Source organism: Ranitomeya imitator, chromosome 10 (assembly GCF_032444005.1).
Source record: "Ranitomeya imitator isolate aRanImi1 chromosome 10, aRanImi1.pri, whole genome shotgun sequence".
NCBI lineage: Eukaryota > Metazoa > Chordata > Amphibia > Anura > Dendrobatidae > Ranitomeya > Ranitomeya imitator.
In genome coordinates this window covers 131,038,449-131,066,022 of record NC_091291.1, presented here as the reverse complement: position 1 = coordinate 131,066,022, position 27,574 = coordinate 131,038,449, and the positions used below count along the sequence as shown (strand labels likewise).

Sequence of the window (27,574 nt, the reverse complement as noted above, 5' to 3'; positions counted from 1 at the left end):
TGAATACCAAAACTTGCTTGTGATTCATAATTTTCCTGTCTGAATTCAAATGGTCTGGGAAAGCAAACTTGATATGCGCTGGGGCTGGGCTAGGGAGTGGTAGGGCTGGGCTGGGCTAGGGAGTGCGGGGCTGGGCTGGGCTAGGGAGTGCGGGGCTGGGCTGGGCTAGGGAGTGCGGGGCTGGAGAGGGTGAAGTGGGGCTGGGCTAGGGAGTGGTAGGGCTGGGCTGGGCTAGGGAGTGCGGGGCTGGGCTGGGCTAGGGAGTGCGGGGCTGGAGAGGGTGAAGTGGGGCTGGGCTAGGGAGGGCGGCGGTGAGGTGGGGCTGGCCTAAGGGTAGGGTGGGGGCTGGGTTGGACTATGGAGGCTGAGGGCTGGGCTAGGGAGTGCTGGACTGAGCTGGAGAGGGTGGAGATGGGCTAGGTAGGCAGGGAGAGGTCTACCCATGCTCCATGAAAACGATGCATGTAACTCCTCTGCTATATACAAGGTATTGGCCCTAAACAGACAGCAATAAGCACATTGCATTAAATGTGGAATATTGCAGAGGATCCGTACACTTGCTAGGATTTGAGCACTTTTACCCAGTACATTTTTACCTGCTTGGCAACTTTCCAGAAGGCTTATTTTATAGGTGACAACTTGCTGATGGGTGGGTGTTCCTCATCTGGATCTCCCACCTATTTGGCAGATCGGGGAACTATTATTCCAGTTACAAAATTGGAGCAGCAGATCGGACACTTGACCGCTGCTCTAGCCCTTCTCTATGGGGCTGCCAGAATTAGCCAGGCTCAGCTGCCCCATAGAGAATGAATAGACTGGCGATCAGGAGTCCGATCTGCTGCTCCATTTTGTAACCTGGATAAAAGTTCACCAGTCGGACTCCACCTGATCTGTAAGTTTTCGCCTGTTCCCTTTTATCCCTACCAATCATAGTTACATAGTTATTAAGGTTGAAGGAAGACTTTAAGTCCATCTAGTTCAACCCATAGCCTAACCTAACTTGCCCTAGCATCCATTCAGCACCGCCACCATCCTCTTTGCTCAATGATTTCAATTTTCGATCACTACCTCGCCTGTTTTGGTTTTGCGCTTGATCTGTTCCCACAATGTAGTATTTTTAAAGGGAATCTGTCACCCCGTTTTTTCAGTAGGAGATAAAAATACCGTTAAATAGGGCCTGAGCTGTGCTTTACAATAGGGTATTTTTTTGTCCCCTGATTCCCCACCTATGCTGCCGAAATACCTTACAAAAGTGGCCTTTTTCGCCTGTCAATCAGGCTGGTCTGGTCAGATGGGTGTGGTCACAGCGCTGTTTCTCCCCCACATCTTGCTTATGTTCCTGTTGGTGGCGTAGTGCTTCTCGCATGCGCAAGTGCTGAATGCACTGCGCAGCTGTAGAAAAAGAGCGCACTCGCCGCTATTCAGCGGTTTCTCGGTGGGCACGGCCATCTTCCTGAGGCCGAGATTCGAACTCGGCTTCAGGAAAATGGCCGCCGCGATCTCCATCTGCGCACGCGCGGCATCCAGCGGCCATTTTCCTGAAGCCCCGGGAAGCAGGAGACTCCATCTGCGCACACGCGGCCTCAAGAAGATGGCCGCGCCCACCGAGAAACCGCTGAATAGCGGCGAGCGCGCTCTTTTTCTACAGCTGCGCAGTGCATTCGGCACTTGCGCATGCGAGAAGCACTACGCCACCAACGGGAACATAAGCAAGATGTGGGGGAGAAACAGCGCTGTGACCACGCCCATCTGACCAGACCAGCCAGATTGACAGGCGAAAAAGGCCACTTTTGTAAGGTATTTTGGCAGCATAGGTAGGGAATCGGGGGACAAAAAATACCCTATTTTAAAGCACAGCTCAGGCCCTATTTAACGGTATTTTTATCTCCTACTGAAAAAACGGGGTGACAGGTTCCCTTTAATAGGGGGTATTTATGAAACCATAAATGCAGCAATTTTTCAGTTTAAAAAAAAAAGTCACAAAGCTTAGCATGCACATTACAGGGCCGATTCATCAAAGCTTTTTTTTTTTTAGCATTGAAAAGTTGCAAAATCGTTGCACAACGCAGAAATGCGCAAACATTTTGAAACTTTTGGCATTATCGCACCAGTTTGAATCAACTTTGTTGAATGGCCGTCCCATCAAATTTGTCAACAAAATTACAGGACTTTTTATGCCAGGAATGCTACTTCGTGGAGCACACTTCCATGGCGATGCAAAAAATTAAGTGGCATGTGACCATTAAGTGTTATTATTTATTTCTATAGCACCATTGATTCCATGGTGCTGTACATTAGACCCAGGGTTACATACAAATTACAGATATCACTTACAGTAAACTAACAATGGCAGACTGGTACAGAGGGGCGAGGACCCGGCCCTTGCGCTCTTACATCCTACAGGATTAATAAGTTTGGCATAGTGTACTCCAGCAAGACTGGTGTAGAGTAACAACCTTGCTGTAGTTGCATTGAAACTTGCAATTTTTTTTCCTTTTGTGGCGCACACAGCCACGCGTTCAAGAAAAATTCCCTCTTAAATAAGTTTGGTCTACTTTTACTCTGACATACTTTGGACTGGCTCACAAAACACTTCTTGGTAGTTTCCCCCATAGTTTTTCCGTGTATCTTGTCACTGACTTTTGCTCACTGCTCTTTTCTTCTTCTTTCTTTTCTTTTTTTTGTGCAGCAGAGAACAGTTCGGTTGCGAGTCCGGATGGAACGGAGAGTCTGATGTCTTCAGCAGAGGCCACGTACAGTTACACAGGTAACGTTTGAGGAGCGCGTCATAGACCATGGACAAGGGACAATAGTGATCAATGTGACACTTACATTACAACAATGGAGTAGGTTCACAGTCCCATGTGAAACTTGCCTCCTCAGAAAGGAAGAGAACTTGAACTCTTGTGCCAACTTTTGGATGAAGCAATATTAAAAGTTAATATTGACCAACTTGTAGATATAATTTCTCAGAGGAGCATTGCATGGCCTACAAGTCTCCTTACACTTGCATCATGTTCTCCACAAGGCAAAACATTACCTTTTTAAAGCTCTACAATCCCAACTAACACATCTGGATATCAGGATGGGCAGTGCCAAATGACAAACTTGCCACTTCCATTGGGTATTACGGCGCTTCCCAGGTCGTGTGCATGGCCATCAGGTATAGTGCAGCTCTCCCGGAATGGTGCTCGTGTCCGATAGCTGCTGGTTCTGCACGCGTTCTGAAAGGCAATTGTGGGTGCAACATCCTCCAAATGCAAAAGTGAGAGGCCGTTTTGCATTGGACGAATTTCAGCCGAATGCTCATTGGCCACTGCAAACACCGCCATGATCAGCCGATGAATGAGTAAATGCTCGTTATCAGCTGATCACATCTTTTAACCTGCCTAAAAAGAAAATCGATGATTGGCTGCTCAAACTTTGAGGTCTGTATCATCTCAATGATCGCTCTTCCCCCATATAGTTTCCATAGGTCTTTAAATGATCGATGATCAGCGTGATGTATCATCAATCAGGAAATCTGTCCGTGTGAACTTCAGGTCCTTTTTTTTTTTTTTTTTTTTTTGTGTAACAGTCCTCGGTATCTGGCCCCTATGTGGTCCATGTCGTGGCTTTTTGTCAGGTTTTCCTGTTCTGTGATCCAGATACAAATCCCATTTATACTGGGAATATTGTTCTCTGGGCCTAAGTGGATCGTCCAGATTTTCAATTTTTTTTTTTCTTATTAACATTATTATGGTAAGATTTTGTATCAAGAATCTAACACCTCATTTCTAAGGCCAGGAGCAGTTCAAGCGCCGCTCCCTGAGTGTTACCCAGCGGCCTCTGAGCTCAATATGTGGTATTACAGAAAGCTTCCAAACCTAAGACCCTTGTATTATCTCCATCTCTAAAGCAATCAGAGGCAGTCCGAGCCGCAGCGCTGCCGAGTGTGAAGCCTTTATTATTATTTTTCCAAACTACCTGTTATTGGAAGCCTCAAGAGCTTAAAGGGGAACCCTCATTACTCCAGATATGTCTGTTTTAGTAAATACATACATTCCCCATGATAAACCAGTTTTGGAGAATCTTTTCTTGCAATTCTACTTTTGTCGTTCCTTTCTTACTTCTCCTTGAAATGTACTAATAAATTAACAACTGGACTTCACCATTCCTCTTGTCAGTGTAGGGACTGACCCCTCTAATTGGACCGAGTGATAATGTACAAGAATATGCCCCTAGCGGCACTCAGGTGACCATGTATTCCTACATTTCCAGGAGGGATAATAGAGGAACAACAAAGTTCTAACAGATTCAACAGAATTTGGTGTTTCATAGCAAATGCGGGTATTTATAAATGGGACCTGTCATGAGGGGGACAGATCCCCTGTAAGTGAACATTTCATATTATACTAGATGATGGAGAAAATGAAGAAATTGAATCATTATTGTGGCTGAGAAGTGACTGCCTCTGCTTCCCATTAGAGATTGTTCAATCCTGCACTTATGAGCACAATCACATTAATCCAAAGTAGGGTTATTAGTAAAATATAAAGGACATTTTCCTCCCTTCAGCCTTCCCTTTTCATCCGCTTCCTGCCTTTGCCTTCCCTTTTTCAGCCCTCCTCTTTTTGTGCCTTCCCTTTTTCGGCCCTCCTTTTTTCGTGCCTTCCCTTTTTTTGCCCTCCCCCTTTTCATGCCGTCCCTTTTTTTTTTGCCCTCTTTTTGTGCCTTCCCTTTTTTCGGCCATCCCCTTTTCTTCCCTTCCCTTTTTAGGCCCTCCCCATTTTGTGCCTTCCCTTTTTTTGCCCTCCCCATCTTGTGCCTTCCCTTTTTTTGCCCTCCCCATCTTGTGCCTTCCCTTTTTTAGGCCCTCCCCTTTTCGTGCCTTCCTCTTTTCGTGCCTGGTCTCCCTCTCTGGCCTCCCATCATCCATAGATGATGACTGTAGCTGTTGGCAATGTTGAGTCTTGTGTCTATAGTGTCACTTTGCCGGTGACTTTCTCTTCAATTTGTAATTTATGCTAATTAGGTGATCTGCATTATAATTTTATGTTGTGTACTGACAGCGGCGTCCATATGATGTTCTGTATTCTACACCATTACAATTACTGTCAGGTGATCACTGAGTGGTGGGGGGTAAGTGCCAGGCGTCCATGGTGTGGTGGGAGTATAGAGTGGAGAGGCACCAGGTGATGGGGGTCCCAGGCGGCACACTGTGGTGGGGGTATGGAGTGGAGAGGCATCAGGTGATGGGGGGGGTCCCAGGTGGCACAGTGTGGTGGCAGAGTGGCGCCATATCATGTAGATGAAAGTACCCTGAGAAGCCGTCACTGTTGGATAGATTGTAGGACACTGTTCACCAGGGGTGTCAAACTGCATTCCTCGAGGGCTGCAAACAGGTCATGTTTTCAGGATTTCCTTGTACTGCACAGGTGATAATTTAATCACCTACACAAATAATGAGTTGGTGATTAAATTATCACCTGTGCAGTACAAGGAAATCCTGAAAACATGATCTGTTTGCAGCCCTCAAGGAATGCTGTTCACATCTCGCCATTTGCCTCCGCTCAGGGCATTTGTGAGGCTGTGCCTCTATAGGGTTTTGTTAACCCTACAGCCTCCGTCCGTCCATCTCCTATTCCCTACAGTAGTTCTGCGGTGGTTGGGACAGGCACATGAGACTTCATTCCAGTTGTTTCCTTACTTTTTTCAGCTGTAACATCTCCATTTTCTTCCCTGCAGATAAGTCTCTTGAGAATCTGGTGCCTCGTCCTCGCTTGGAGTCTCTGAGCTCCGTAGAAGAAGACGACTATGACACTCTGACCGACATAGAGTCCGATAAGAACGTCATTAGGACGAAGGTAAAGCAGATTGTGACGTGGGAGAGGGGTTCTTATATGGTCATGGGGCCTTAAACCACTTTATAAAAATTTTTGCCAATCCGGCATACCACCCCAAATAGGAGAGACGGATGTAAAATCTATTATTTTCCACATCACTGCCCATTTGATCACCTCATTCACTTCTGATTTGGGCATTACCCATGATGTGTGGCACTGACGTCACCCTGCCTGTCCTATGACACGTGCACTCTGCGCATGCGCCGGATTCTTTCCCAGGATCATGCAGTGCGCACAGAGGAATTGGACCATCTCCAAGGAGTCTCCTCTGAATGCTCCTGATGTTCCTTGTTCTGGAAAACCCTTTATCTCTAATTTCACCTACCCCAGTTGTTCAGCTTATTTTTTCCTTTCACAAAAATCACATGTATGCTCAGCCGAGCTGAGTGTGCTTATCTGGTGGGTTCAAGAGCAATACCTGCCAGTCAAATTTTAGTTTGGCTAAAAACTTTTTAATGTGTATGGAAAGCCTTAGTGGCCATTTCTAATTGGCAACTGGGCTAGATGTTGGACACCTGGGCGAGGGGACGACAGGGTCTGGCATTGTACACCTGATGGGGTGACTGGCCGAATGTTGTACACCTGGGGAAGCTGGCGACTTGGCTGGACACGTTGTACACCTGGGGAAGCTGGCGACTTGGCTGGACACGTTGTACACCTGGGGAAGCTGGCGACTTGGCTGGACACGTTGTACACCTGGGGGAGCTGGGCTGGACACGTTGTACACCTGGGGGAGCTGGGCCGGACACGTTGTACACCTGGGGGAGCTGGGCCGGACACGTTGTACACCTGGGGGAGCTGGGCCGGACACGTTGTACACCTGGGGGAGCTGGGCCGGACACGTTGTACACCTGGGGGAGCTGGGCCGGACACGTTGTACACCTGGGGGAGCTGGGCCGGACACGTTGTACACCTGGGGGAGCTGGGCCGGACACGTTGTACACCTGGGGGAGCTGGGCCGGACACGTTGTACACCTGGGGGAGCTGGGCCGGACACGTTGTACACCTGGGGGAGCTGGGCCGGACACGTTGTACACCTGGGGGAGCTGGGCCGGACACGTTGTACACCTGGGGGAGCGATGGGAGCTGTGACGTTGCCGGATGTTGTACTCTTGGGGTCCATGGGATGGAAATAAAAGAACAGAGTTCAGTGATGGAGCCGGGTCTGTGTGGGTGTATGATTGTAGCCGGTTGTGTTTTTCTGCAGCTGAGAGAAGATGTTTCTGCTCATAATTGTCCTGGTTTGTTTTTTTTTCAGAAATATCTGTGCGTTGCTGATCTGGCGAGAAAGGACAAACGTGTGATGAGAAAAAAGTACCAGATCTATTTCTGGTGAGGAGACGCGAGTGCGGCACGTCTGACCCCGTCACTTCATGTGCACTTATCCCCAAACAGATCTCTTTAACCCCTTCCTGCCACCGCTGCTGCTATCGGCTTTCTAGTCATTGACCGTTAACTGAGAGCTTGTACAGAAAGTATATTTCACATTTCCTCCGACCGATGCCCTTGGTTTAGCCCTTCATATCCCGACACTTTTATGTATGGTCGTGCCTGATTGCTCGTGTCTCCTCTACAGGAACATCTCCACGATCGCCGTGTTCTACGCTTTGCCCGTCGTGCAGCTCGTTATAACCTACCAGACGGTGAGAGAATAGGGGTGACTGAGCATTATATGTGCACTCACATCTGCATATAACATCGGTTCCCCTGTCTCTAGGTGGTGAATGTAACGGGGAACCAGGATATTTGCTACTATAACTTCCTGTGCGCCCATCCCCTCGGATCGCTGAGGTACGTCATGGAGCATCTCCTGGAGATCTAGGAGAATATTGTATATCTGCACTTTTTTTTTTTTTTTTTTTATGCAGCTTTACATAAAGTAAAAAGATACATACACAGTGGCATGTAAATGTTTGTGCACCCCTGGTGAAAATGACTGATATTGTGAACAGTTAACCAAGTTGAAGATGAAATGATGTCTAAAAGGGCTAAAGTTAAAGAAGACACCTTTTCTTTGCATTTTAAGGAAAAGAAAATTTTCAACTTTTACATTTTAAAAATTAAAAAAAATGGAAAATGAGCCGATGCATAAGTTTTGGCATCCTGCATTTAGTACGTAGTAGCGCCCTCATTTGAAAGTATCACAGCTTGTAAAACCTTTTTGTAGGCAGACAAGAGTGTTTCAATTCTTATTTGAGGGATTTTCATCCGTTCTTGCATGGGAAATTCTTGCAGGTCTGTTAGATTCCTGGGTCATCTTGCATCTTCTGTTTTGAGGCCTAGTCACAGATTTTCAATGATGTTCCGATCAGGGGACTGTGAATGTCCGGTCAGTTAGGTATGATGAGATCCAGGATAGGGCCAAGTCTGTGATGCCAAGGGATGAGAGGGTCTGTAGTAATAGGGAATGGTCCACTGTGTCAAAGGCAGAGGACAGGTCCAGGAGGAGGAGGATAGAGTAGTGTCGCTTGCTCTTGGCTGTCAATAGTTCATTGATGACCTTAGTTAGGGCAGTTTCAGTGGAGTGGTGTGACCGGAAGCCTGATTGTAAGCGGTCGAAAAGGGAACAGGAAGATAGATGGGAGGACAGTTCAAGATGGACGTGTTCCAGTAGTTTTGAGACATAGGGGAGAAGTGATATAGGGCGATAGCTAGATACAGAGGATGGGTCAAGAGAGGGCTTTTTGAGGATAGGTGTGATTGAGGCATGTTTAAAGCTTGAGGGGAAAACACCAGTTGTTAGTGATAGGTTGAAGAGATGGGTTAGAGTTGGGATGAAGACTGTGGCGAGGTTTGGGATGAAGTGGGAAGGGATCGGGTCAAGTGCGCAGGTGGTGAGATGCGATCTTGAGAGTAGAGTGGAGAGTCGATCTTCTGTAATAGTGGAGAAGTTGGTTTTGGAGTTGGAGGGCTGGGTAGTTGGGAGGAAGGGCTCTGGGGGTTGTCGACTAAAACTGTCTGTGATGCCCTCAAGTCTTCAGCTGAGATCAGTGGGGAGGGAGGAGGTGCTCGGGGACGGAGGAGAGAGTTGAAGGTGTTGAATAACTGTATAGGGTTGTGAGACAGGGAGGATATGAGAGATGAGAAGTAGGTTTGTTTAGCTGTGCCGAATGTGGTCTTGAAAGTAGTGAGGGACTGTTTGAATGCGATGAAGTGCTTGTTGGAGTGGGATCTTTTCCATCTGCGCTCAGCAGCCCTGGAAGCTCGCCTCAGTTCTTTGGTCAGGCTGGTGTGCCAGGGCTGTCTGTTGATTTTGCGAGCTTTGGTATGTGTGAGAGGAGCAAGAGATTCCAAAGCTGCAGCTATTGTGGTGTTGTATAGAGCGTCAGCATCATCCGCATTGTGTAGGGAACTTATGTCTGTGAGAGGGAGGAGGGATTCAGAGAGTGAATGTAGGTCAAGGTGTTTAAGATTTCTGCGAGGGTGTGCAAGTTTGTGGGGTGGGGATTGTAGACAATGAGTAGAGAGGGAAGGGAATGTGAGTAGATTGTGGTCAGGAAGAGGTGAGTTAGAGAGGTTAGATAGGGAGCAGGGATTCAACCAGGGATTCAAGCTTCAGGAGGCTAATTTGCATATTCCAGGTGCCTTCTGGGAGAAGCGAAGTCTCCCTAAGCTAGAAGATCGTTGGGTACAGCCGGGACCAGCTGCTTCGAAAGCATCACCAAACCAGGGATTCAAGCTTCAGGAGGCTAATTTGCATATTCCAGGTGCCTTCTGGGAGAAGCGAAGTCTCCCTAAGCTAGAAGATCGTTGGGTACAGCCGGGACCAGCTGCTTCGAAAGCATCACCAAACCAGGGATTCAAGCTTCAGGAGGCTAATTTGCATATTCCAGGTGCCTTCTGGGAGAAGCGAAGTCTCCCTAAGCTAGAAGATCGTTGGGTACAGCCGGGACCAGCTGCTTCGAAAGCATCACCAAACCAGGGATTCAAGCTTCAGGAGGCTAATTTGCATATTCCAGGTGCCTTCTGGGAGAAGCGAAGTCTCCCTAAGCTAGAAGATCGTTGGGTACAGCCGGGACCAGCTGCTTCGAAAGCATCACCAAACCAGGGATTCAAGCTTCAGGAGGCTAATTTGCATATTCCAGGTGCCTTCTGGGAGAAGCGAAGTCTCCCTAAGCTAGAAGATCGTTGGGTACAGCCGGGACCAGCTGCTTCGAAAGCATCACCAAACCGCGCGCCGTACGGCGCGCGAATTTTTGCCTGTAGGACATTATTGCAAGAGAGCTTGGCTGAGTAGATTACACAAGAAGGAAAACACACAGCAAGTCAGCAGGATCTAGGAGCAACATGGCAGATGTGACAACCTACATGGTGAGCTGCAGCATGTGCTACATGTTCACAGATCGACCAGAAGAAGAATCCAATTTCACCTGTCAGAAGTGTAGACTAGTGGCCCTTTTAGAAGAAAAGGTGCGGGGTCTGGAAGAAAGAATAGCAACTTTGAAACTCATCAAAGAGAATGAAGACTTTCTAGACAGAACAGAATCATCTCTACTGGTCACAGAAGGTGCACAAAGTGTCAGAGAACCTCCAAAAGCAGATGAGTGGAAGCATGTGACCAAAAGAAGCAAGAAGACCATGGAGAAATCACCAACCACACAACTGAAGAACCGATATCAAATCTTTGTAGAGGATGAAGATGGCACACCTAAGAATGAAGCAATACCAGCAAGCAAAAAAGAAAAGGGCACACAGCAACAAGTGACAGCAAAAAGTACAGCCAAGAAGCAACGAAGAGTGGTGGTGGTGGGAGACTCACTACTGAGAGGCACCGAAGCAGCCATCTGCAGACCGGACATAACTGCAAGAGAAGTATGCTGCCTTCCAGGTGCGATGATCAAGGATGTGACCGATAGGATACCAAAGCTCTTCAGCTCCAAGGACGTCCACCCATTTCTTCTGATACATGTTGGCACCAATGACACGGCAAGGAAGGACCTACCGACAATCTGCAAGGACTTTGAAGAGTTGGGGAAGAAAGTAAAGGAACTGGATGCACAGGTAGTTTTTTCTTCTATCCTTCCAGTAGACGGGCATGGCACCAGGAGATGGAACAGGATCCTTGATGCAAACAACTGGCTAAGACGATGGTGCAGACAACAAGGATTTGGATTCCTGGACCACGGTGTGAATTACTGGTATGATGGACTCCTCGCCAGAGACGGACTACACCTCAACAAACCTGGGAAACACACATTCGCCAGAAGACTCGCTACACTCATCAGGAGGGCGTTAAACTAGAAGAAGAGGGGACGGGAAGAAAAACATTAGACTCGAACAAAGACGACCCAGGAAAACATACTCAGAAGGGAGGTAAGAACATTTCTAAAACAATCCACAGTGAGGAGATTGGAACAAAACAAAATCCTCTAAACTGCATGCTCGCAAACGCCAGAAGCCTGACAAACAAGATGGAAGAACTAGAAGCAGAAATATCTACAGGTAACTTTGACATAGTGGGAATAACCGAGACATGGTTAGATGAAAGCTATGACTGGGCAGTTAACTTACAGGGTTACAGTCTGTTTAGAAAGGATCGTAAAAATCGGAGAGGAGGAGGGGTTTGTCTCTATGTAAAGTCTTGTCTAAAGTCCACTTTAAGGGAGGATATTAGCGAAGGGAATGAAGATGTCGAGTCCATATGGGTTGAAATTCATGGAGGGAAAAATGGTAACAAAATTCTCATTGGGGTCTGTTACAAACCCCCAAATATAACAGAAAGCATGGAAAGTCTACTTCTAAAGCAGATAGATGAAGCTGCAACCCATAATGAGGTCCTGGTTATGGGGGACTTTAACTACCCGGATATTAACTGGGAAACAGAAACCTGTGAAACCCATAAAGGCAACAGGTTTCTGCTAATAACCAAGAAAAATTATCTTTCACAATTGGTGCAGAATCCAACCAGAGGAGCAGCACTTTTAGACCTAATACTATCTAATAGACCTGACAGAATAACAAATCTGCAGGTGGTTGGGCATTTAGGAAATAGCGACCACAATATTGTGCAGTTTCACCTGTCTTTCACTAGGGGGACTTGTCAGGGAGTCACAAAAACACTGAACTTTAGGAAGGCAAAGTTTGACCAGCTTAGAGATGCCCTTAATCTGGTAGACTGGGACAATATCCTCAGAAATGAGAATACAGATAATAAATGGGAAATGTTTAAGAACATCCTAAATAGGCAGTGTAAGCGGTTTATACCTTGTGGGAATAAAAGGACTAGAAATAGGAAAAACCCAATGTGGCTAAACAAAGAAGTAAGACAGGCAATTAACAGTAAAAAGAAAGCATTTGCACTACTAAAGCAGGATGGCACCATTGAAGCTCTAAAAAACTATAGGGAGAAAAATACTTTATCTAAAAAACTAATTAAAGCTGCCAAAAAGGAAACAGAGAAGCACATTGCTAAGGAGAGTAAAACTAATCCCAAACTGTTCTTCAACTATATCAATAGTAAAAGAATAAAAACTGAAAATGTAGGCCCCTTAAAAAATAGTGAGGAAAGAATGGTTGTAGATGACGAGGAAAAAGCTAACATATTAAACACCTTCTTCTCCACGGTATTCACGGTGGAAAATGAAATGCTAGGTGAAATCCCAAGAAACAATGAAAACCCTATATTAAGGGTCACCAATCTAACCCAAGAAGAGGTGCGAAACCGGCTAAATAAGATTAAAATAGATAAATCTCCGGGTCCGGATGGCATACACCCACGAGTACTAAGAGAACTAAGTAATGTAATAGATAAACCATTATTTCTTATTTTTAGTGACTCTATAGCGACAGGGTCTGTTCCGCAGGACTGGCGCATAGCAAATGTGGTGCCAATATTCAAAAAGGGCTCTAAAAGTGAACCTGGAAATTATAGGCCAGTAAGTCTAACCTCTATTGTTGGTAAAATATTTGAAGGGTTTCTGAGGGATGTTATTCTGGATTATCTCAATGAGAATAACTGTTTAACTCCATATCAGCATGGGTTTATGAGAAATCGCTCCTGTCAAACCAATCTAATCAGTTTTTATGAAGAGGTAAGCTATAGACTGGACCACGGTGAGTCATTGGACGTGGTATATCTCGATTTTTCCAAAGCGTTTGATACCGTGCCGCACAAGAGGTTGGTACACAAAATGAGAATGCTTGGTCTGGGGGAAAATGTGTGTAAATGGGTTAGTAACTGGCTTAGTGATAGAAAGCAGAGGGTGGTTATAAATGGTATAGTCTCTAACTGGGTCGCTGTGACCAGTGGGGTACCGCAGGGGTCAGTATTGGGACCTGTTCTCTTCAACATATTAATGATCTGGTAGAAGGTTTACACAGTAAAATATCGATATTTGCAGATGATACAAAACTATGTAAAGCAGTTAATACAAGAGAAGATAGTATTCTGCTACAGATGGATCTGGATAAGTTGGAAACTTGGGCTGAAAGGTGGCAGATGAGGTTTAACAATGATAAATGTAAGGTTATACACATGGGAAGAGGGAATCAATATCACCATTACACACTGAACGGGAAACCACTGGGTAAATCTGACAGGGAGAAGGACTTGGGGATCCTAGTTAATGATAAACTTACCTGGAGCAGCCAGTGCCAGGCAGCAGCTGCCAAGGCAAACAGGATCATGGGGTGCATTAAAAGAGGTCTGGATACACATGATGAGAGCATTATACTGCCTCTGTACAAATCCCTAGTTAGACCGCACATGGAGTACTGTGTCCAGTTTTGGGCACCGGTGCTCAGGAAGGATATAATGGAACTAGAGAGAGTACAAAGGAGGGCAACAAAATTAATAAAGGGGATGGGAGAACTACAATACCCAGATAGATTAGCGAAATTAGGATTATTTAGTCTAGAAAAAAGACGACTGAGGGGCGATCTAATAACCATGTATAAGTATATAAGGGGACAATACAAATATCTCGCTGAGGATCTGTTTATACCAAGGAAGGTGACGGGCACAAGGGGGCATTCTTTGCGTCTGGAGGAGAGAAGGTTTTTCCACCAACATAGAAGAGGATTCTTTACTGTTAGGGCAGTGAGAATCTGGAATTGCTTGCCTGAGGAGGTGGTGATGGCGAACTCAGTCGAGGGGTTCAAGAGAGGCCTGGATGTCTTCCTGGAGCAGAACAATATTGTATCATACAATTATTAGGTTCTGTAGAAGGACGTAGATCTGGGTATTTATTATGATGGAATATAGGCTGAACTGGATGGACAAATGTCTTTTTTCGGCCTTACTAACTATGTTACTATGTTACTATGTTACTATGAGCAGAAGCGGGTGAAGATGAGGTTCAATGTGTGACCATCTTTGTGAGTGGCTGCAGAAGACCATTGAGTGAGGCCGAAGGAGGAAGTGAGAGATAGAAGTTTAGTGGCAGCTGAGAGGGAATTGTTCCCTGTGCTATTGGATGCAACACAACCTCAAAGCATGATTGATCCACCCCCATGCTTAATGGTTGGCGAGATGATCTTTTCCTGAAGTGCCCTTTTTTCTCCCACACATACCTTTCATCATTGGGGCCAAAAAGTTCTATTTTAACCTCATCAGTCCACAAGACTTGTTTCCAAAATGAATCAGGCTTGTTTAGATGTTCTTTTGCATACTTGCGCTGAATATTATGGTGAAGATGCAGGAGAGGTTTTCTTCTGATGACCCTTTCAGGAAGACCATATTTGTGCAGGTGTCTCTGAACAGTAGAACAATGTACCACAACTCCAGAGTCTAAATCTTTCTGAAGGTCTTTTTGCAGTAAAGGGGAGGTTCTGATTTGCCTCTCGAGCAATCTTATGAGCAGCTCACTGAAATTTTGCTTGGTCTTCCAGACCGTATCTTGATCTCCACTGTTCTTTGTAACTGCCATTTCTTAAGTTTCAAACTGAGGAAAAAGCAATTTAAACACGCTTTATCTTCTTATAGCCCTCTTCTTTGTGGGCCTCCACCTTTTTCAGAGTGCTAGGCAGCTGCTTGGAAGAACCCATGGTTGCTGGTGTTTGGCACAAGGTTAGAGGAGGCTGGGTTTTTATGAAGCTGGTAATTTTGCATCACCTGGCCTTTCCTAACGATGATGATGAACAAGCCATAACCCTAACAGGCTAATTAAGGTCTGAAACCTTGGTCAAAGTTATCTGACCACCGAAATCTCCAAGGGGACCCAGACTTTAGCATCTGTCATGCTTTTTATAATTTTTTTCTAAATGGAAAAGGACACATTGTTTTGCCTAAAATGCTAAGAAATGTGTTGTACTATTGCACCTCCACTCTATTTTGGATGGGGCTGTAGGTCCCTATTCTTGGGACTCCAGTTACTCTCCTCTCCCCATACAGAACTCATCCGAGCTGGAGGTTGGGAAAGATGGCGGTCTTCCAAACGAGCATGTGCCTGATGGCTGTCTATTATCTATGGTCAGTTTGAGACTCCACATCTCAAACAGCCAAACTAATAACATTTTGGAAGTTTCCAGGACCCTCATAAAACACTTGTTTTTAGCGCACCGGTACTATCGCCCCAATGTCTGACATAAGTGTGGGGTTTTTGTGCTTTTTACGTATTTGTATCCTTTTTCTCTTTCTAGTGCTTTTAACAACATCCTCAGTAACCTGGGCTACATCCTGTTGGGGTTACTTTTCCTCATCATTGTGCTGCAGAGAGAACTCCGTCACAACCGCAGCCGCTTCTACAGCAAGGGGCAGGTGGAGGTGAGGACGAGCCACGCGAGGGCTCATACATGAAGCCGCTCTGGTCTACTGGGGGCATATAGAGCTCATAGGAAGACGGGTGACAGCCAGTACGGGTCCATTAGTCAGTTCTCCCAGCGACAGATTCACTGCAGAATGTTACCTTTCTTGGCGCACATACTTTTGCTATATAACTTAAAGGGTTTGTCCACTATTTTAACAACCAAACCCAGTCATAAATTCTGTAATCCCCAGGTAAAATAAAAAAAATAAAAAATTAAAACACTGGTACTCACCTTTTGCACATTGTCATGTGAGTGCTGCAGCCAGTCCATGGCCACAGATTGGCTGCAGCACTCTAATGTCATCCAGGGTAAGTGTAAATGAATAAGCCCATTATCTGCCGATGATTGGCTGCAGTGCTGATAACAATGTCGCTTGATTACTGGGATACCCAGCCCTGACATTCTTTGCTATAGTGGCGCCGCTGTAGCAGGTGATGTGTAAGGTGGTGGTTTTTGGTTTGTTTTTGTTTTTTTTATCTTTCTCTGAGGCCTACACCATTTAAGACTTCTACAAGTAGTGGACAATCCTCTTAAGATCCCATCGACGGTGGATTAAAGTTGTCCACCTGATGTGCACGGCAGCCCCTGGACCCCACTCCTATAGTTTTTAGCTGGACTGACCACCTGATGTCCAGGGGCCGCCATGCACATCAGGTGGTCAGTCCAGCTAAAAACTATAGGAGTGGGGTCCAGGGGCCGCCATGCACATCAGGTGGTCAGTCCAGCTAAAAACTATAGGAGTGGGGTCCAGGGGCCGCCATGCACTAGCTGGACTGACCATCTGATGTGCATAGCAGCTTCTGGACCCCACTCCTATAGTTTTTAGCTGGACTGACCACCTGATGTGCATGGCGGCCCCTGGACCCCACTCCTATAGTTTTTAGCTGGACTGACCACCTGATGTGCATGGCGGCAGCCCACCCTCTCCCCCCTGAAAACACACGAATGCGCTGAACGGTCATGTATATATTAGGGTCGGCGCCATATGGCCACCATTAGTTAGGTGGTCCGGGGCATACCCTCATCCATCCTCTTCCTTCTGTTCAGGAGTGTGGCATCCCAAAACACTTTGGCCTGTTTTATGCCATGGGCACGGCCCTGATGATGGAGGGTCTGCTCAGCGCCTGTTACCACGTGTGTCCCAATTACACCAACTTCCAGTTTGGTTAGTATTCCGCCATTCCTTACTACTTGCCAGTCCCTGGACGCCCCCCACTATTCCCATCCCACCATTGTTCTTTGCCTTTCTTACAGATACTTCCTTCATGTATATGATTGCCGGACTGTGCATGCTGATGCTGTATCAGAAGAGACACCCTGATATTAATGCCAGCGCCTACAGTGCCTACGCCTGCCTGGCCATCGTCATCTTCTTCTCCGTCCTTGGTGTGGTCAGTGACTTGTATGGCTGTGGCTGCCCCTTTATACAGGCGAATGTTCCCACTATAGAATCCAGGAGGGCACAGTTATAGTGTTCATTGGCGCACAAGGCAAAGGAGGCCGTTCCCAATCATGTCGTAGTATTTGGGCATCCGAAACGAGTAGTGACCTGTTCATCACCCTAAATGGAACCGGTCAGGGGGATTAGGACTCCCCAAGCTGATATCCCGGACGGTAACTGGCCGCTTTACTATATTCTGGCTGATGCTGCGTGACATGGAGAAAGTACTTTACAGTATAGCACTCTGCTTTTAAAAGACAAAGGTGCTGGTCTGGTGGCCTAAAGCCACCTGAAATATTTTGTTTTAAGGACATTTAAAGGGGTATTCCCATCTCCAAGATCCTATCTCGATATACAGCGGGTATAATAATATTAGCAAATACCTCAAATTAGAAATGTAGTATAGTTCTTCTGATTAATTATGTCGCTTACTCCATGTGCAGGGCATTGCAGTAGCTTCGGTATCCATTATTATGACCACTCATATAGTGACAGTTAGTTGTTAGTGTTGTAACCATAGATTCCTTATATACAGGGCATTGCAGTAGCTGGGCTAAGCAACATGGCTAATCAGAAGAACTGTGACATTTCTAATTGGATGTATTTGCTATTATTATACCTACTATAATGGATAGGATCTTGGATATGGGATTACTCCTTTTAATGCACATCTGTAGAAATATGACATACGTTTATGATAGATGTGAGTTCCATACCTGTCGGTATCACGGGTAAAGGGCGCAATCTTGCACTTTCGGGAGTGTAGAGATGTTGGCTTGTGCTCAGTTACCTCTATTCACCTGCGCGTCTGAAAACAGCCAAACAGCAACGATCAATGAGACAACCCCTTATATTCTTCTACGGTGCCAACAACCCCTCAGCCGGACCTTCCCCAGAACCCTTTTTATATGCTGTCTGCGTCCGTTTCCGCCTTCATTTCTGCGGTTTCTCTCTTCCTCAGGTGTTCGGGAAAGGTAACACCATTTTCTGGATCGTGTTCTCGGTGATTCACATCGTGTTTACTCTGGTGCTGAGCACTCAGCTTTATTACATGGGCCGCTGGAGACTAGGTAACGCCATGTGGGTCGGTGGTAGCCGGTGCCAACGTTTGCCCGGTCACGCTCCTGATCTCCGTGTCACTCTTTACCTCCAGACTCCGGGATCCTGCGCCGGATCCTGCAGGTTCTGTACACGGACTGTGTCAGGCAGTGCAGCCCCCCGATGTATGTGGTGAGTAACGGCCGCTGCCTCGTCTGCATGCCCCGGGGTCTTCATGTAGGTGCGTGTCTCATCAGATCCATTGTTTTCTCTCTACATGTCTATATATGTATTGTATAGACTGGGATGTGACGGTAAGTGGCCGGGACGTCTCACACCTGCATGTCTTGTGAGCCGGTGTCTCTTCTCAGCTGCTCCTTTCTACAACATTCTGATTTCTCTCGGCCAAAATGCCAGGGCAGAAGAGAACCCACGGAGATAGAACTGCAAGTGACACGTTCCGTAATATAAACTTACCAAAGTCAAGTAAAAAAATATATATTCTATCGCATTGTGTAACGCCTCTGCAGTCGGAGGCAACGTGCATTGGCAATTTGAGTTCACCGTTTTTTTTTCTTTGATGCTTTTCTCCTTCTTTGTAACTTAAAGGGGTTGTCCGATGCCACCCACTTCCTCATCAGGAGGTGATCGGCTCTGATGACCTCACTTCCGCACATACCTGTCTTACACCTGTCCGATTGTGCACATGTACCGGCAGGGATGTGTAGACACGACGTGGTCGGCGCTGCCCGCCTGCTGTCGGAGTGACATCTAAAAGCCCTTTTTCATAGTGTCCAGACAAGGGATGGCTGGCGGCCAAAAGTGATGTCTGACTCGTATGAACAATCATGTATTTTCTATGGGGAGAGGGGAAAAATTCGCTGCCAGAAAGGTCTGCCCGCAGCTTCTGTCCTGAGAAAAGGATCAGGCGCTTAAATTTAAATGACCCGATTTTTGGAATTGTGAAGCCCCCCTATAGATCAGATGGTCGGCTGGTTCCACCAACTCTAATCTTATGTATATGGGGGCTTTAACCTTCTGTAACTCGCTTGTATCCTCGCACTTCTCGCTTTCCTCCCTTCTCTTTTTCTTCCGCTTGCATTTTCTCCATAAGACACAAACTCTCCTCCAATTTTCCAGGATCGCATGGTGCTGCTCGTCATGGGGAACATCATAAACTGGTCTTTGTGAGTATCTAGAGCTTTTCTGCAAAATGTAAACCTTTTTTATGCCGCAAAATCGAATTCAAGGCTAGGATAAAAGTTTACCTTAAGTCAAAGCTTGATTCATCAAAGGTTTTACTCCAATATTCTGGCTTTAAAAAAAAAAATTGCCAAACTTTTTAAACCTTTAAACTAAAGGCTGCTCTAATATTTTGCAATTTTTGGCAAGGACATAGTGAGCACCGCTTGTCATATCCATGAACGGTGGCGTTCGGTACGCCACAAATTTTACTTTTAAGTCTTCATTTAAACCACTATAGACCCAGCCTTCCATTTATTCCCTCTCTGCAGGGCGGCCTATGGCCTAATCGTGAGACCTAATGATTTTGCCTCTTACCTTCTTGCCATTGGGATCTGCAACTTGCTGCTTTACTTTGCTTTCTACATCATCATGAAGGTGAGCAGTGAGGGACTTGGAGCCTTTTTCTGTCTTTTCTTTGTATCCTCCATAATTCCGCTGTCTTCCCATCTGTACGATTTAGCTCCGCAGTGGAGAAAAGATCCTTCCTCTCCCGTTACTTTGTATCGCCTGCACGTCTGTGGTCTGGGGATTCGCTCTGTTCTTCTTCTTCCAAGGACTCAGTACCTGGCAGGTGAGTAATGAAGAAGATGGTGAAGAAGGCTTGGCTTACTGATTTCAAGAAGCCTTGAAAAATGAGAATATGGATTAAACCCGCTAAGTAATCTTTCCACCAAAATCTCTAGATATGTGGATCTCCTGCCATCTCCTGTATAATACTGCGCCGAACCCCTGCGCTACCCTGCTGAGGGGCAAACACCCCCAAACAGGTGTCCGTAGAGGAGATTCTGACTTGTCTTTGATATCTGGTCATATCTGCTGCCAGGGCCATTATAGGTCTCTGTAGGTATCTCCATTAGTGTCTATTATGTAGGGATTCCGAGGTGGTAAAACCTGCGCACCATGTGGCATCAGATTTGTTGATTGTGGGTGGAACAGGAACACAATTTTGTGTCGATGCCTCAAGATGTAAATCAGATTTTCAGGATTACACGGATGGCAAAAAAAAATGATCCCATCTAATGACTCCAATATCATAGAATACCTGACTGAAAAGGTTACCCGTCACCAGGTTTTGTTACTTCGTTTTAGATGCTTTCATAACTACAACAAGCGGCTCAGTAAGGGACACATTGTTGGAATCAGGGTCTCTGCCGCTACATTTTGCTGCTCTTACAGGTAGCAAAACCTAGTTTCAGCTCGTAAAGTAATTGCGTACCTTTGTAATATCCTATCACTTTGATTTCTGATCCTGGGACCCCACCAATTTTGAGAATGAAGGGGTCCACAAGTCTTTCACTGCGCAGTGGTTCTCGGACCACCCACTGTGCAGGTAAACTGCCGCTGGGCTCTATAGGCGTAAATGGGATCTCCTGCTCTTTGCACAGCTGGTAGTAATCTCTTTATTTTCTGTTTTGTGGGTGGTTGAAAAGCTTAGACCCTCACGATCATGGATCTTGGGACTGAACACTTAATAAAAATGACAGATTGGTAGATGTATTATTTTATAATGGACTATTTGTTTTCTTTTTAGAAAACTCCAGCTGAGTCTCGAGAGCACAACAGGGATTGTATCTTACTCGGCTTCTTCGATGACCATGATATTTGGCATTTCCTCTCCTCCATCGCCATGTTTGGGTCATTTCTTGTAAGTGTAATCGCCCAGAAACCTGAGAACTGGTCAGTGTAGGGGTCCATGGAGGACTTTTCAATGATGTTTTTTTTCTTTCCAAGGTGCTGCTGTGTCTGGATGATGATCTGGATGATGTACAGAGAGACAAGATTTACGTGTTTTGAAGCGTACCATAATGGATGTAACTAGCGATTATTAAAGGTCAGAGCTGCCGCAGCTGATGACACCAACCTGGAGCTTTTCCGTCCAGTTTTCCACACTTGAAGATGGTTCCTGAGCAAATTTGCAGTTCCGATACCAGGACTTGTGACCAATTTGTGCCAGGACCATAAAGGCTGCCTTTTTTTTTTTTTTGGTCTATAACATTGTACTTTTCACATTAGCCACAGAGTGGCAGTATTGTTTCTTGTTGCCAAAACAGACCTTTTCGTGGCCCAGCCTCTCGGCCATTATATGGCTTTATGCTGCAATGCCGAAATCAAGTAGATGAACTTGTATGGATGGCGTCCGGCTGCTTGTCTGGGACTAGTGGGAGACATTACCTTGTGGAGGCAGTGACACACGGATTGAAGAAAAACGGTTCTTCTCATTCCCAACTTTTACTTAAGGGGGGGTTGTCCAGGTCGGTACATATGAAGGATTTACTCAGCGTTCTCCTAATTAGACCAATCTCACCACGGCACTGATTTATTTATGGGTTTTTTTCTTGATACCTTGCTTGGGAGCATTCTGTGGACTAACCATAGATACAGGATCAGTGATTACTGCTTCCTTGCTGGGGAGTGTTCTGTGGACTGAACATAGATATAGGATCAGCGACTGTCGCTGCTTCCTTGCTGGGGAGTGTTCTGTGGACGGGCCATACATATAGGAGCAGTGATTGCTGCTTCCTTGCTGGGGAGTGTTCTGTGGACGGGCCATACATATAGGATCAGTGATTGCTGCTTCCTTGCTGGGGAGTGTTCTGTGGACTGAACATAGATATAGGATCAGCGACTGTCGCTGCTTCCTTGCTGGGGAGTGTTCTGTGGACGGGCCATACATATGGGATCAGTGATTGCTGCTTCCTTGCTGGGGAGTGTTCTGTGGACGGGCCATACATATAGGATCAGTGATTGCTGCTTCCTTGCTGGGGAGTGTTCTGTGGACGGGCCATACATATAGGATCAGTGATTACTGCTTCCTTGTTGGGGAGTGTTCTGTGGACTGGCCATAGATATAGGATCAGTGATTACTGCTTCCTTGTTGGGGAGTGTTCTGTGGACTGGCCATAGATATAGGATCAGTGATTGCTGCTTCCTTGCTGGGGAGTGTTCTGTAGACTGGCCATAGATATAGGATCAGTGATTGCTGCTTCCTTGCTGGGGAGTGTTCTGTGGACTGGTCATAGATGTAGGATCAGCGACTGTCGCTGAGCCAAAAGTGCACATAGGTTATAATGTAGGGGACAACCCCCTTTAGCCAGAAGTATAGGGTTAATAATGCTCCAGATACCGTACTGTGGATGTGGCTTATGATGTAGCTGACATTGGCATTGTGCACATAGGTTTAGAGTCCTAAATCCAACATGTAACAGAGCGCCTCGGGCACGGAATAGCAAGACGGTGATCAGATAATCATGCAAACCTTGTCTTTTTTTTTTTCCGCCTATGTGTAAATGTTCCTGTGCCTGTTGTGTTGATATTGGAATCCTGCTACCTTTTGTGCAGTGAAAGATGATGTCCAAGTCATTAAAAGGGTCCAGCAACAGCGCCATCTTGTCTCTGGGCGGTGTGTGGTATTGCCGCTCATTCCTAGTCACGTGCCTGGGGTATAAGTTGTATTGCCAGTTATTGCCCATGACCAAGGAGGTGCTGGCTTTGGGGAAAAAAATACAAGTACGGTACCTAAACTCTTATAATAAAAATAAATAAAAAAATTGTCGTTTTCTCTTGTAAAAATATTCCACATTAATATAAGTCTTTACTAGCAGAGATATTTTAGTGACTATATTAGTGGTATATACCGTGCTGGATTAAGGACAGACAGGACTTTCTGTTCAGTAATGTCAGTTTTATACAATAAATTACTTAAGTGAGCACAAAGGGTTAAGGGGGTCTGATGAGTGCACATTTCTGTTCCTGTAAACCCCAGATCCCTTGGTGGATGAGTGTCGGGTCTTATGAATCCATGTAAGTGCACACTACCTCCCTCCGAGATGGAGAACGTCCTCTCCAAGGGGTGAGGCGGTCTTAGGCTATGTGCACACGTTGCGGATTTTGCTGCGGATCCGCAGCAGTTTCCCATGAGTTTACAGTACAATATAAACCTATGGGAAACGAAATCCGCAGTGCACATGCTGTGGAAAAAAACGCACGGAAACATAGCGTTTTATTTTCCGCAACATGTCAATTCTTTGTGCGGAATCTGCAGCGTTTTTTCACCTGCTCCAATAGAAAACTGCAGATGTAAAACTGCAGCGGAATCCACAATAGAAACCGCGATAAATCCGCAGGAAAAACCGCAGCGGTTTTGCACTGCAGACTTATCAAATGCGCTGCGGAAAAATCCAGAGAGGAGCTTTCTACGTGTGCACATACTCTTACATGTGTGCTTGATCCTGCCATGGGGCGGACATATCGACTGTGGGACCTGGTCAACTTTAATGAGATGTGGACGATCCCACAGCCCCTCACTCGGCATCCCTCTCCCACAGCATTTCCCCCACAAAATTTGCCCACAAAGATGCCCCGGACAGTGTGAGCCCCCACAATGAATTCTACGCAGCGCTCAACACACACTTTGTTGCCCCCGTAAGAAAACAAAACCTCCCCAATAAGTATATTACCCCACAATATGGTCCCCCCTACACACAGTATGATGCCCCGCAGTACGACACCCACATTATGACGCTCCTCCAGTGTCTCCCCACCGCCCACAGTGTGACATACACTGATCTCCCACTGTACATTCCCACACAGCCACCCAAAATCCTCATACAATGCCGCCCTGCAATTCTCCCCCCCCCACAGTATTCCCTTCCACCCAGTATGTTTTCACCCCCAGAGATGCTTCCAGTGCCTCCCAGTATATTCCCTACAGCCCCCATACAGTATGATGCACCCACAGCCTTCCCCCACCAGTGTATTGCCCATACAATATGGTGCCCCGACTTGCAATATTATGTGCTGTGGGGGGGGGGGGGGGGGGTGTGCAGGAGTAGTTCCCCAAAATGATGTCCTCAAGCCCCATAGGCACCCAGCCACACAGTATGATGCCTTTTCACAAACATTAAGGTGGCCGCAGACATGCATGCTATAACCACTAGTGATGACAGTTTATTTGATGTGAATCGGAACTTTCTGAACCCACCAAACTTGAAACCATTAGATTCATCATCTAAAATGCCCACTGCATTAGCAAAAGATTTCATCAGCCAGATTAAGCTCGCATTACTTCAGGCGTGACTGGGAGGGCTTCCCCATAATGTCTTGCAGCTATCACATCACAGGGTGTTATCTAGCCAATCAAGATGGACTAACTGCCTGTAACACCAAAAAAAAGCAGAGGCAGGGAATGCAGCAGCCACTTTGGTGTGAATCTGGCTACCGAGAGCACGTCACCGCTTTGCTTTAGCTCCCAACCATCCGGTATGCAGCGGGACAGTCGTAGATTTGGGAAGCTGTTCTGGGGGTATTTCCCACTTTAGCTGCGTCTGTGTCCCAAGGTCTTGGACACCGTTAAATATAACTGGCAGCAAAAAAGACCAAAGAGGAGCAGAATGCAAAGTTGAATTTCAAAAGATTAGCTCCTCTCTAATAAACACTTAACACTGTTGGTGCAAGTGTACAATGTAGTGATGGGCCAAATTTTGCCTGAAAATTTCAACAAAGTTTCAACATGGGCTCACATTAAGATCAAATTATGCTAAATTCAGTTTTGACTGATACTTGACTTTGTTGTCTTGGTGCGAGGTGAAGGGGAAGTAATGTGAAGGCACAGTATGGGGAGAGCAGTATTCATTTTGCTCACTTACATAGCACCATTATATTCCACAGCAATTTTACAGCACTGTCCCAATTGAGGCTTGCAAAATAAACTCACTTTGTCTTTCTGTGGGTTTCCTCCACCTTTCTCCCACACTCCAACACAGGGAAAACATACAAACTTGCAGATGTCCTTGATGGGATTTGAACCCAGGACCCCAGCACTGTAAGTGCTAACCACTGAGCCACCATACTGCCCAGTATACAGAAAGGATAGTATGAGGTGCAGTTTACAGAAGGAGGAATAGTGTGAGGGCAAAGTATGGGGGGGGGGGAGGGAGTATACTGTAAAGTATGGGGGGGAGTATACAAAGTGACTATAGTATAGAGGGCAGTATTCAAAGGAGAGATAATGTGAGGCCTCAGTATAAGGGGTACAGTGAGGGCACAGTATGGGAAAAGCGGTATGCAGAGTGTGCAATAGTGTGAGAGTTCAGTATGGAACAGGCACGCTGTGGGAGGGAACAGTATGGGACAAGCAGAGTGAGCAATAGTGTGAGGGAACAGTATGGGACAGGCAGCGTGATGTGAGGAAACAGTAATGAAGTGCGGAAACAGTATGGGGCAAGCTATATGCAGAGTGAGCAATAGCATGAGCATAAAGTATAGGACAGGCAGTATGCATAGTGAGGTGTAGTGTGAGGGGACTGTATGAGACAGCATGCAGAGTGAGGTGTAGTGTGAGAGTACTGTATGGGACAGGCAGCATGCAGAGTGAGGTGTAGTGTGAGGGGTACTGTATGGGATATGCAGCATGCAGAGTGAGGGATAGTGTGAGGATACTGTATGGGACAGGCAGCATGCAGAGTGAGGTGTAGTGTGAGGGTACTGTATGGGACAGGCAGCATGCAGTGATGTGTAGTGTGGGTACTGTATGGGATATGCAGCATGCAGAGAGGTGTGTGAGGGGACTGTATGGGACAGGCAGCATGCAGTGAGGTGTAGTGTGAGGGGACTGTATGGGACAGGCAGCATGCAGAGTGAGGTGTAGTGTGAGGGTACTGTATGGGACAGGCAGCATGCAGTGAGGTGTAGTGTGAGGGTACTGTATGGGACAGGCAGCGTGTAGTGTGAAGGAACTGTATGGGACAGGCAGCATGCAGTGAGGTGTAGTGTGAGGGTACTCTATGGGACAGGCAGCATGCAGTGATGTGTAGTGTGAGGCTACTGTATGAGACAGACAGCATGCAGAGTGAGGTGTAGTGTGAGGGTACTGTATGGGACAGGCAGCATGCAGTGAGGTGTAGTGTGAGGCTACTGTATGGGACAGGCAGCATGCAGAGTGAGGTGTAGTGTGAGGCTACTGTATGAGACAGGCAGCATGCAGAGTGAGGTAGTGTGAGGGTACTGTATGGGACAGGCAGCGTGTAGTGTGAAGGAACTGTATGGGACAGGCAGCATGCAGAGTGAGGTGTAGTGTGAGGGTACTGTATGGGACAGGCAGCATGCAGTGAGGTGTAGTGTGAGGGTACTGTATGGGACAGGCAGCATGCAGAGTGAGGTGTAGTGTGAGGCTACTGTAAGACAGGCAGCATGCAGAGTGAGGTAGTGTGAGGGTACTGTATGGGACAGGCAGCGTGTAGTGTGAAGGAACTGTATGGGATAGGCAGCATGCAGAGTGAGGTGTAGTGTGAGGGTACTGTATGGGACAGGCAGCATGCAGAGAGGTGTATTGTGAGAGTACTGTATGGGACAGGCAGCATGCAGAGTGAGGTAGTGTGAGGGTACTGTATGGGACAGGCAGCATGCAGTGATGTGTAGTGTGAGGGTACTGTATGGGATATGCAGCATGCAGAGAGGTGTAGTGTGAGGGGACTGTATGGGACAGGCAGCATGCAGAGTGAGGTGTAGTGTGAGGGTACTGTATGGGACAGGCAGCGTATAGTGTGAAGGAACTGTATGGGACAGGCAGCATGCAGAGTGAGGTGTAGTGTGAGGGTACTGTATGGGACAGGCAGCATGCAGAGAGGTGTATTGTGAGGGTACTGTATGGGATATGCAGTATGCAGAGTGAGGTGTAGTGTGAGGGTACTGTATGGGACATGCAGTATGCAGAGTGAGGGATAGTGTGAGGGTACTGTATGGAGAGAGGTGGCTGCATTGTGAGGGGGATAACGTGGTTGCTGCACTCATACACGGCCATCTCTATAATCTCATCTGCTCCTTACAGAGGGGTCTGGAGCCCCTCCTTCTGCCAGTATATTAAGGTTTTATTGATAATAAATCTATTATAAATGCATTTATTAGTAAATCCTGGAAAAATTCCATGTCTACATTGTAATAAAAATGTATGCTGCAAAGTAAAATAAAGTTTTTTCCTACCAACAAAAAAAAGTTTGCTTTCAATAAAAAGTTTGACACTTTCATCTGTAAAGAATCTGCATCTAACCACATTCAGCATCACATCTTCCCGGTGTTCCAGCCCCCCCTTCTTGTAAAGTGGAAGCTAATGCCCCCGAATTGAGTCTATAAAAGGATTTTCTGGAGGGAGATCTCCCCCCTCCTATAGAGGGACAGACTCTTCCCCTTTCCCGCATCCTTTAGGTATCTGGAGAATGTGTGC

At 46.4% G+C, this 27,574-nt stretch overlaps 1 protein-coding gene and 1 long non-coding RNA gene across 8 annotated transcripts in view; both read left to right on the top strand.

Moving 5' to 3' along the window:
* Positions 1 to 22,629, top strand: part of SIDT2 (SID1 transmembrane family member 2) — a 47,610-nt gene extending 24,981 nt beyond the window's left edge. For 4 of the 7 annotated variants that reach the window (XM_069741439.1, XM_069741437.1, XM_069741438.1 and 1 more), the window contains 16 exons: positions 2,690 to 2,767; positions 3,782 to 3,844; positions 5,728 to 5,846; positions 7,144 to 7,217; positions 7,462 to 7,528; positions 7,603 to 7,676; positions 15,465 to 15,588; positions 16,680 to 16,797; positions 16,887 to 17,023; positions 18,035 to 18,143; positions 18,227 to 18,303; positions 19,252 to 19,298; positions 19,626 to 19,731; positions 19,817 to 19,927; positions 20,888 to 21,001; positions 21,088 to 22,629. In XM_069741439.1, coding sequence (XP_069597540.1) covers positions 2,690 to 2,767; positions 3,782 to 3,844; positions 5,728 to 5,846; positions 7,144 to 7,217; positions 7,462 to 7,528; positions 7,603 to 7,676; positions 15,465 to 15,588; positions 16,680 to 16,797; positions 16,887 to 17,023; positions 18,035 to 18,143; positions 18,227 to 18,303; positions 19,252 to 19,298; positions 19,626 to 19,731; positions 19,817 to 19,927; positions 20,888 to 21,001; positions 21,088 to 21,150 — 1,481 coding nt within the window. In that variant the 3' untranslated portion in view covers positions 21,151 to 22,629. The remainder of the gene's footprint in view (positions 1 to 2,689; positions 2,768 to 3,781; positions 3,845 to 5,727; positions 5,847 to 7,143; positions 7,218 to 7,461; positions 7,529 to 7,602; positions 7,677 to 15,464; positions 15,589 to 16,679; positions 16,798 to 16,886; positions 17,024 to 18,034; positions 18,144 to 18,226; positions 18,304 to 19,251; positions 19,299 to 19,625; positions 19,732 to 19,816; positions 19,928 to 20,887; positions 21,002 to 21,087) is intronic. The other 3 variants (XM_069741442.1, XM_069741441.1, XM_069741440.1) reach the window with 1 other exon arrangement.
* A 2,740-nt stretch (positions 22,630 to 25,369) lies between these two features.
* Positions 25,370 to 27,345, top strand: LOC138650951 (uncharacterized). The gene is made up of 2 exons (XR_011315420.1): positions 25,370 to 25,684; positions 25,731 to 27,345. It is a non-coding gene; the product is annotated as an uncharacterized lncRNA (long non-coding RNA).
* Positions 27,346 to 27,574: the final 229 nt, after the last annotated feature.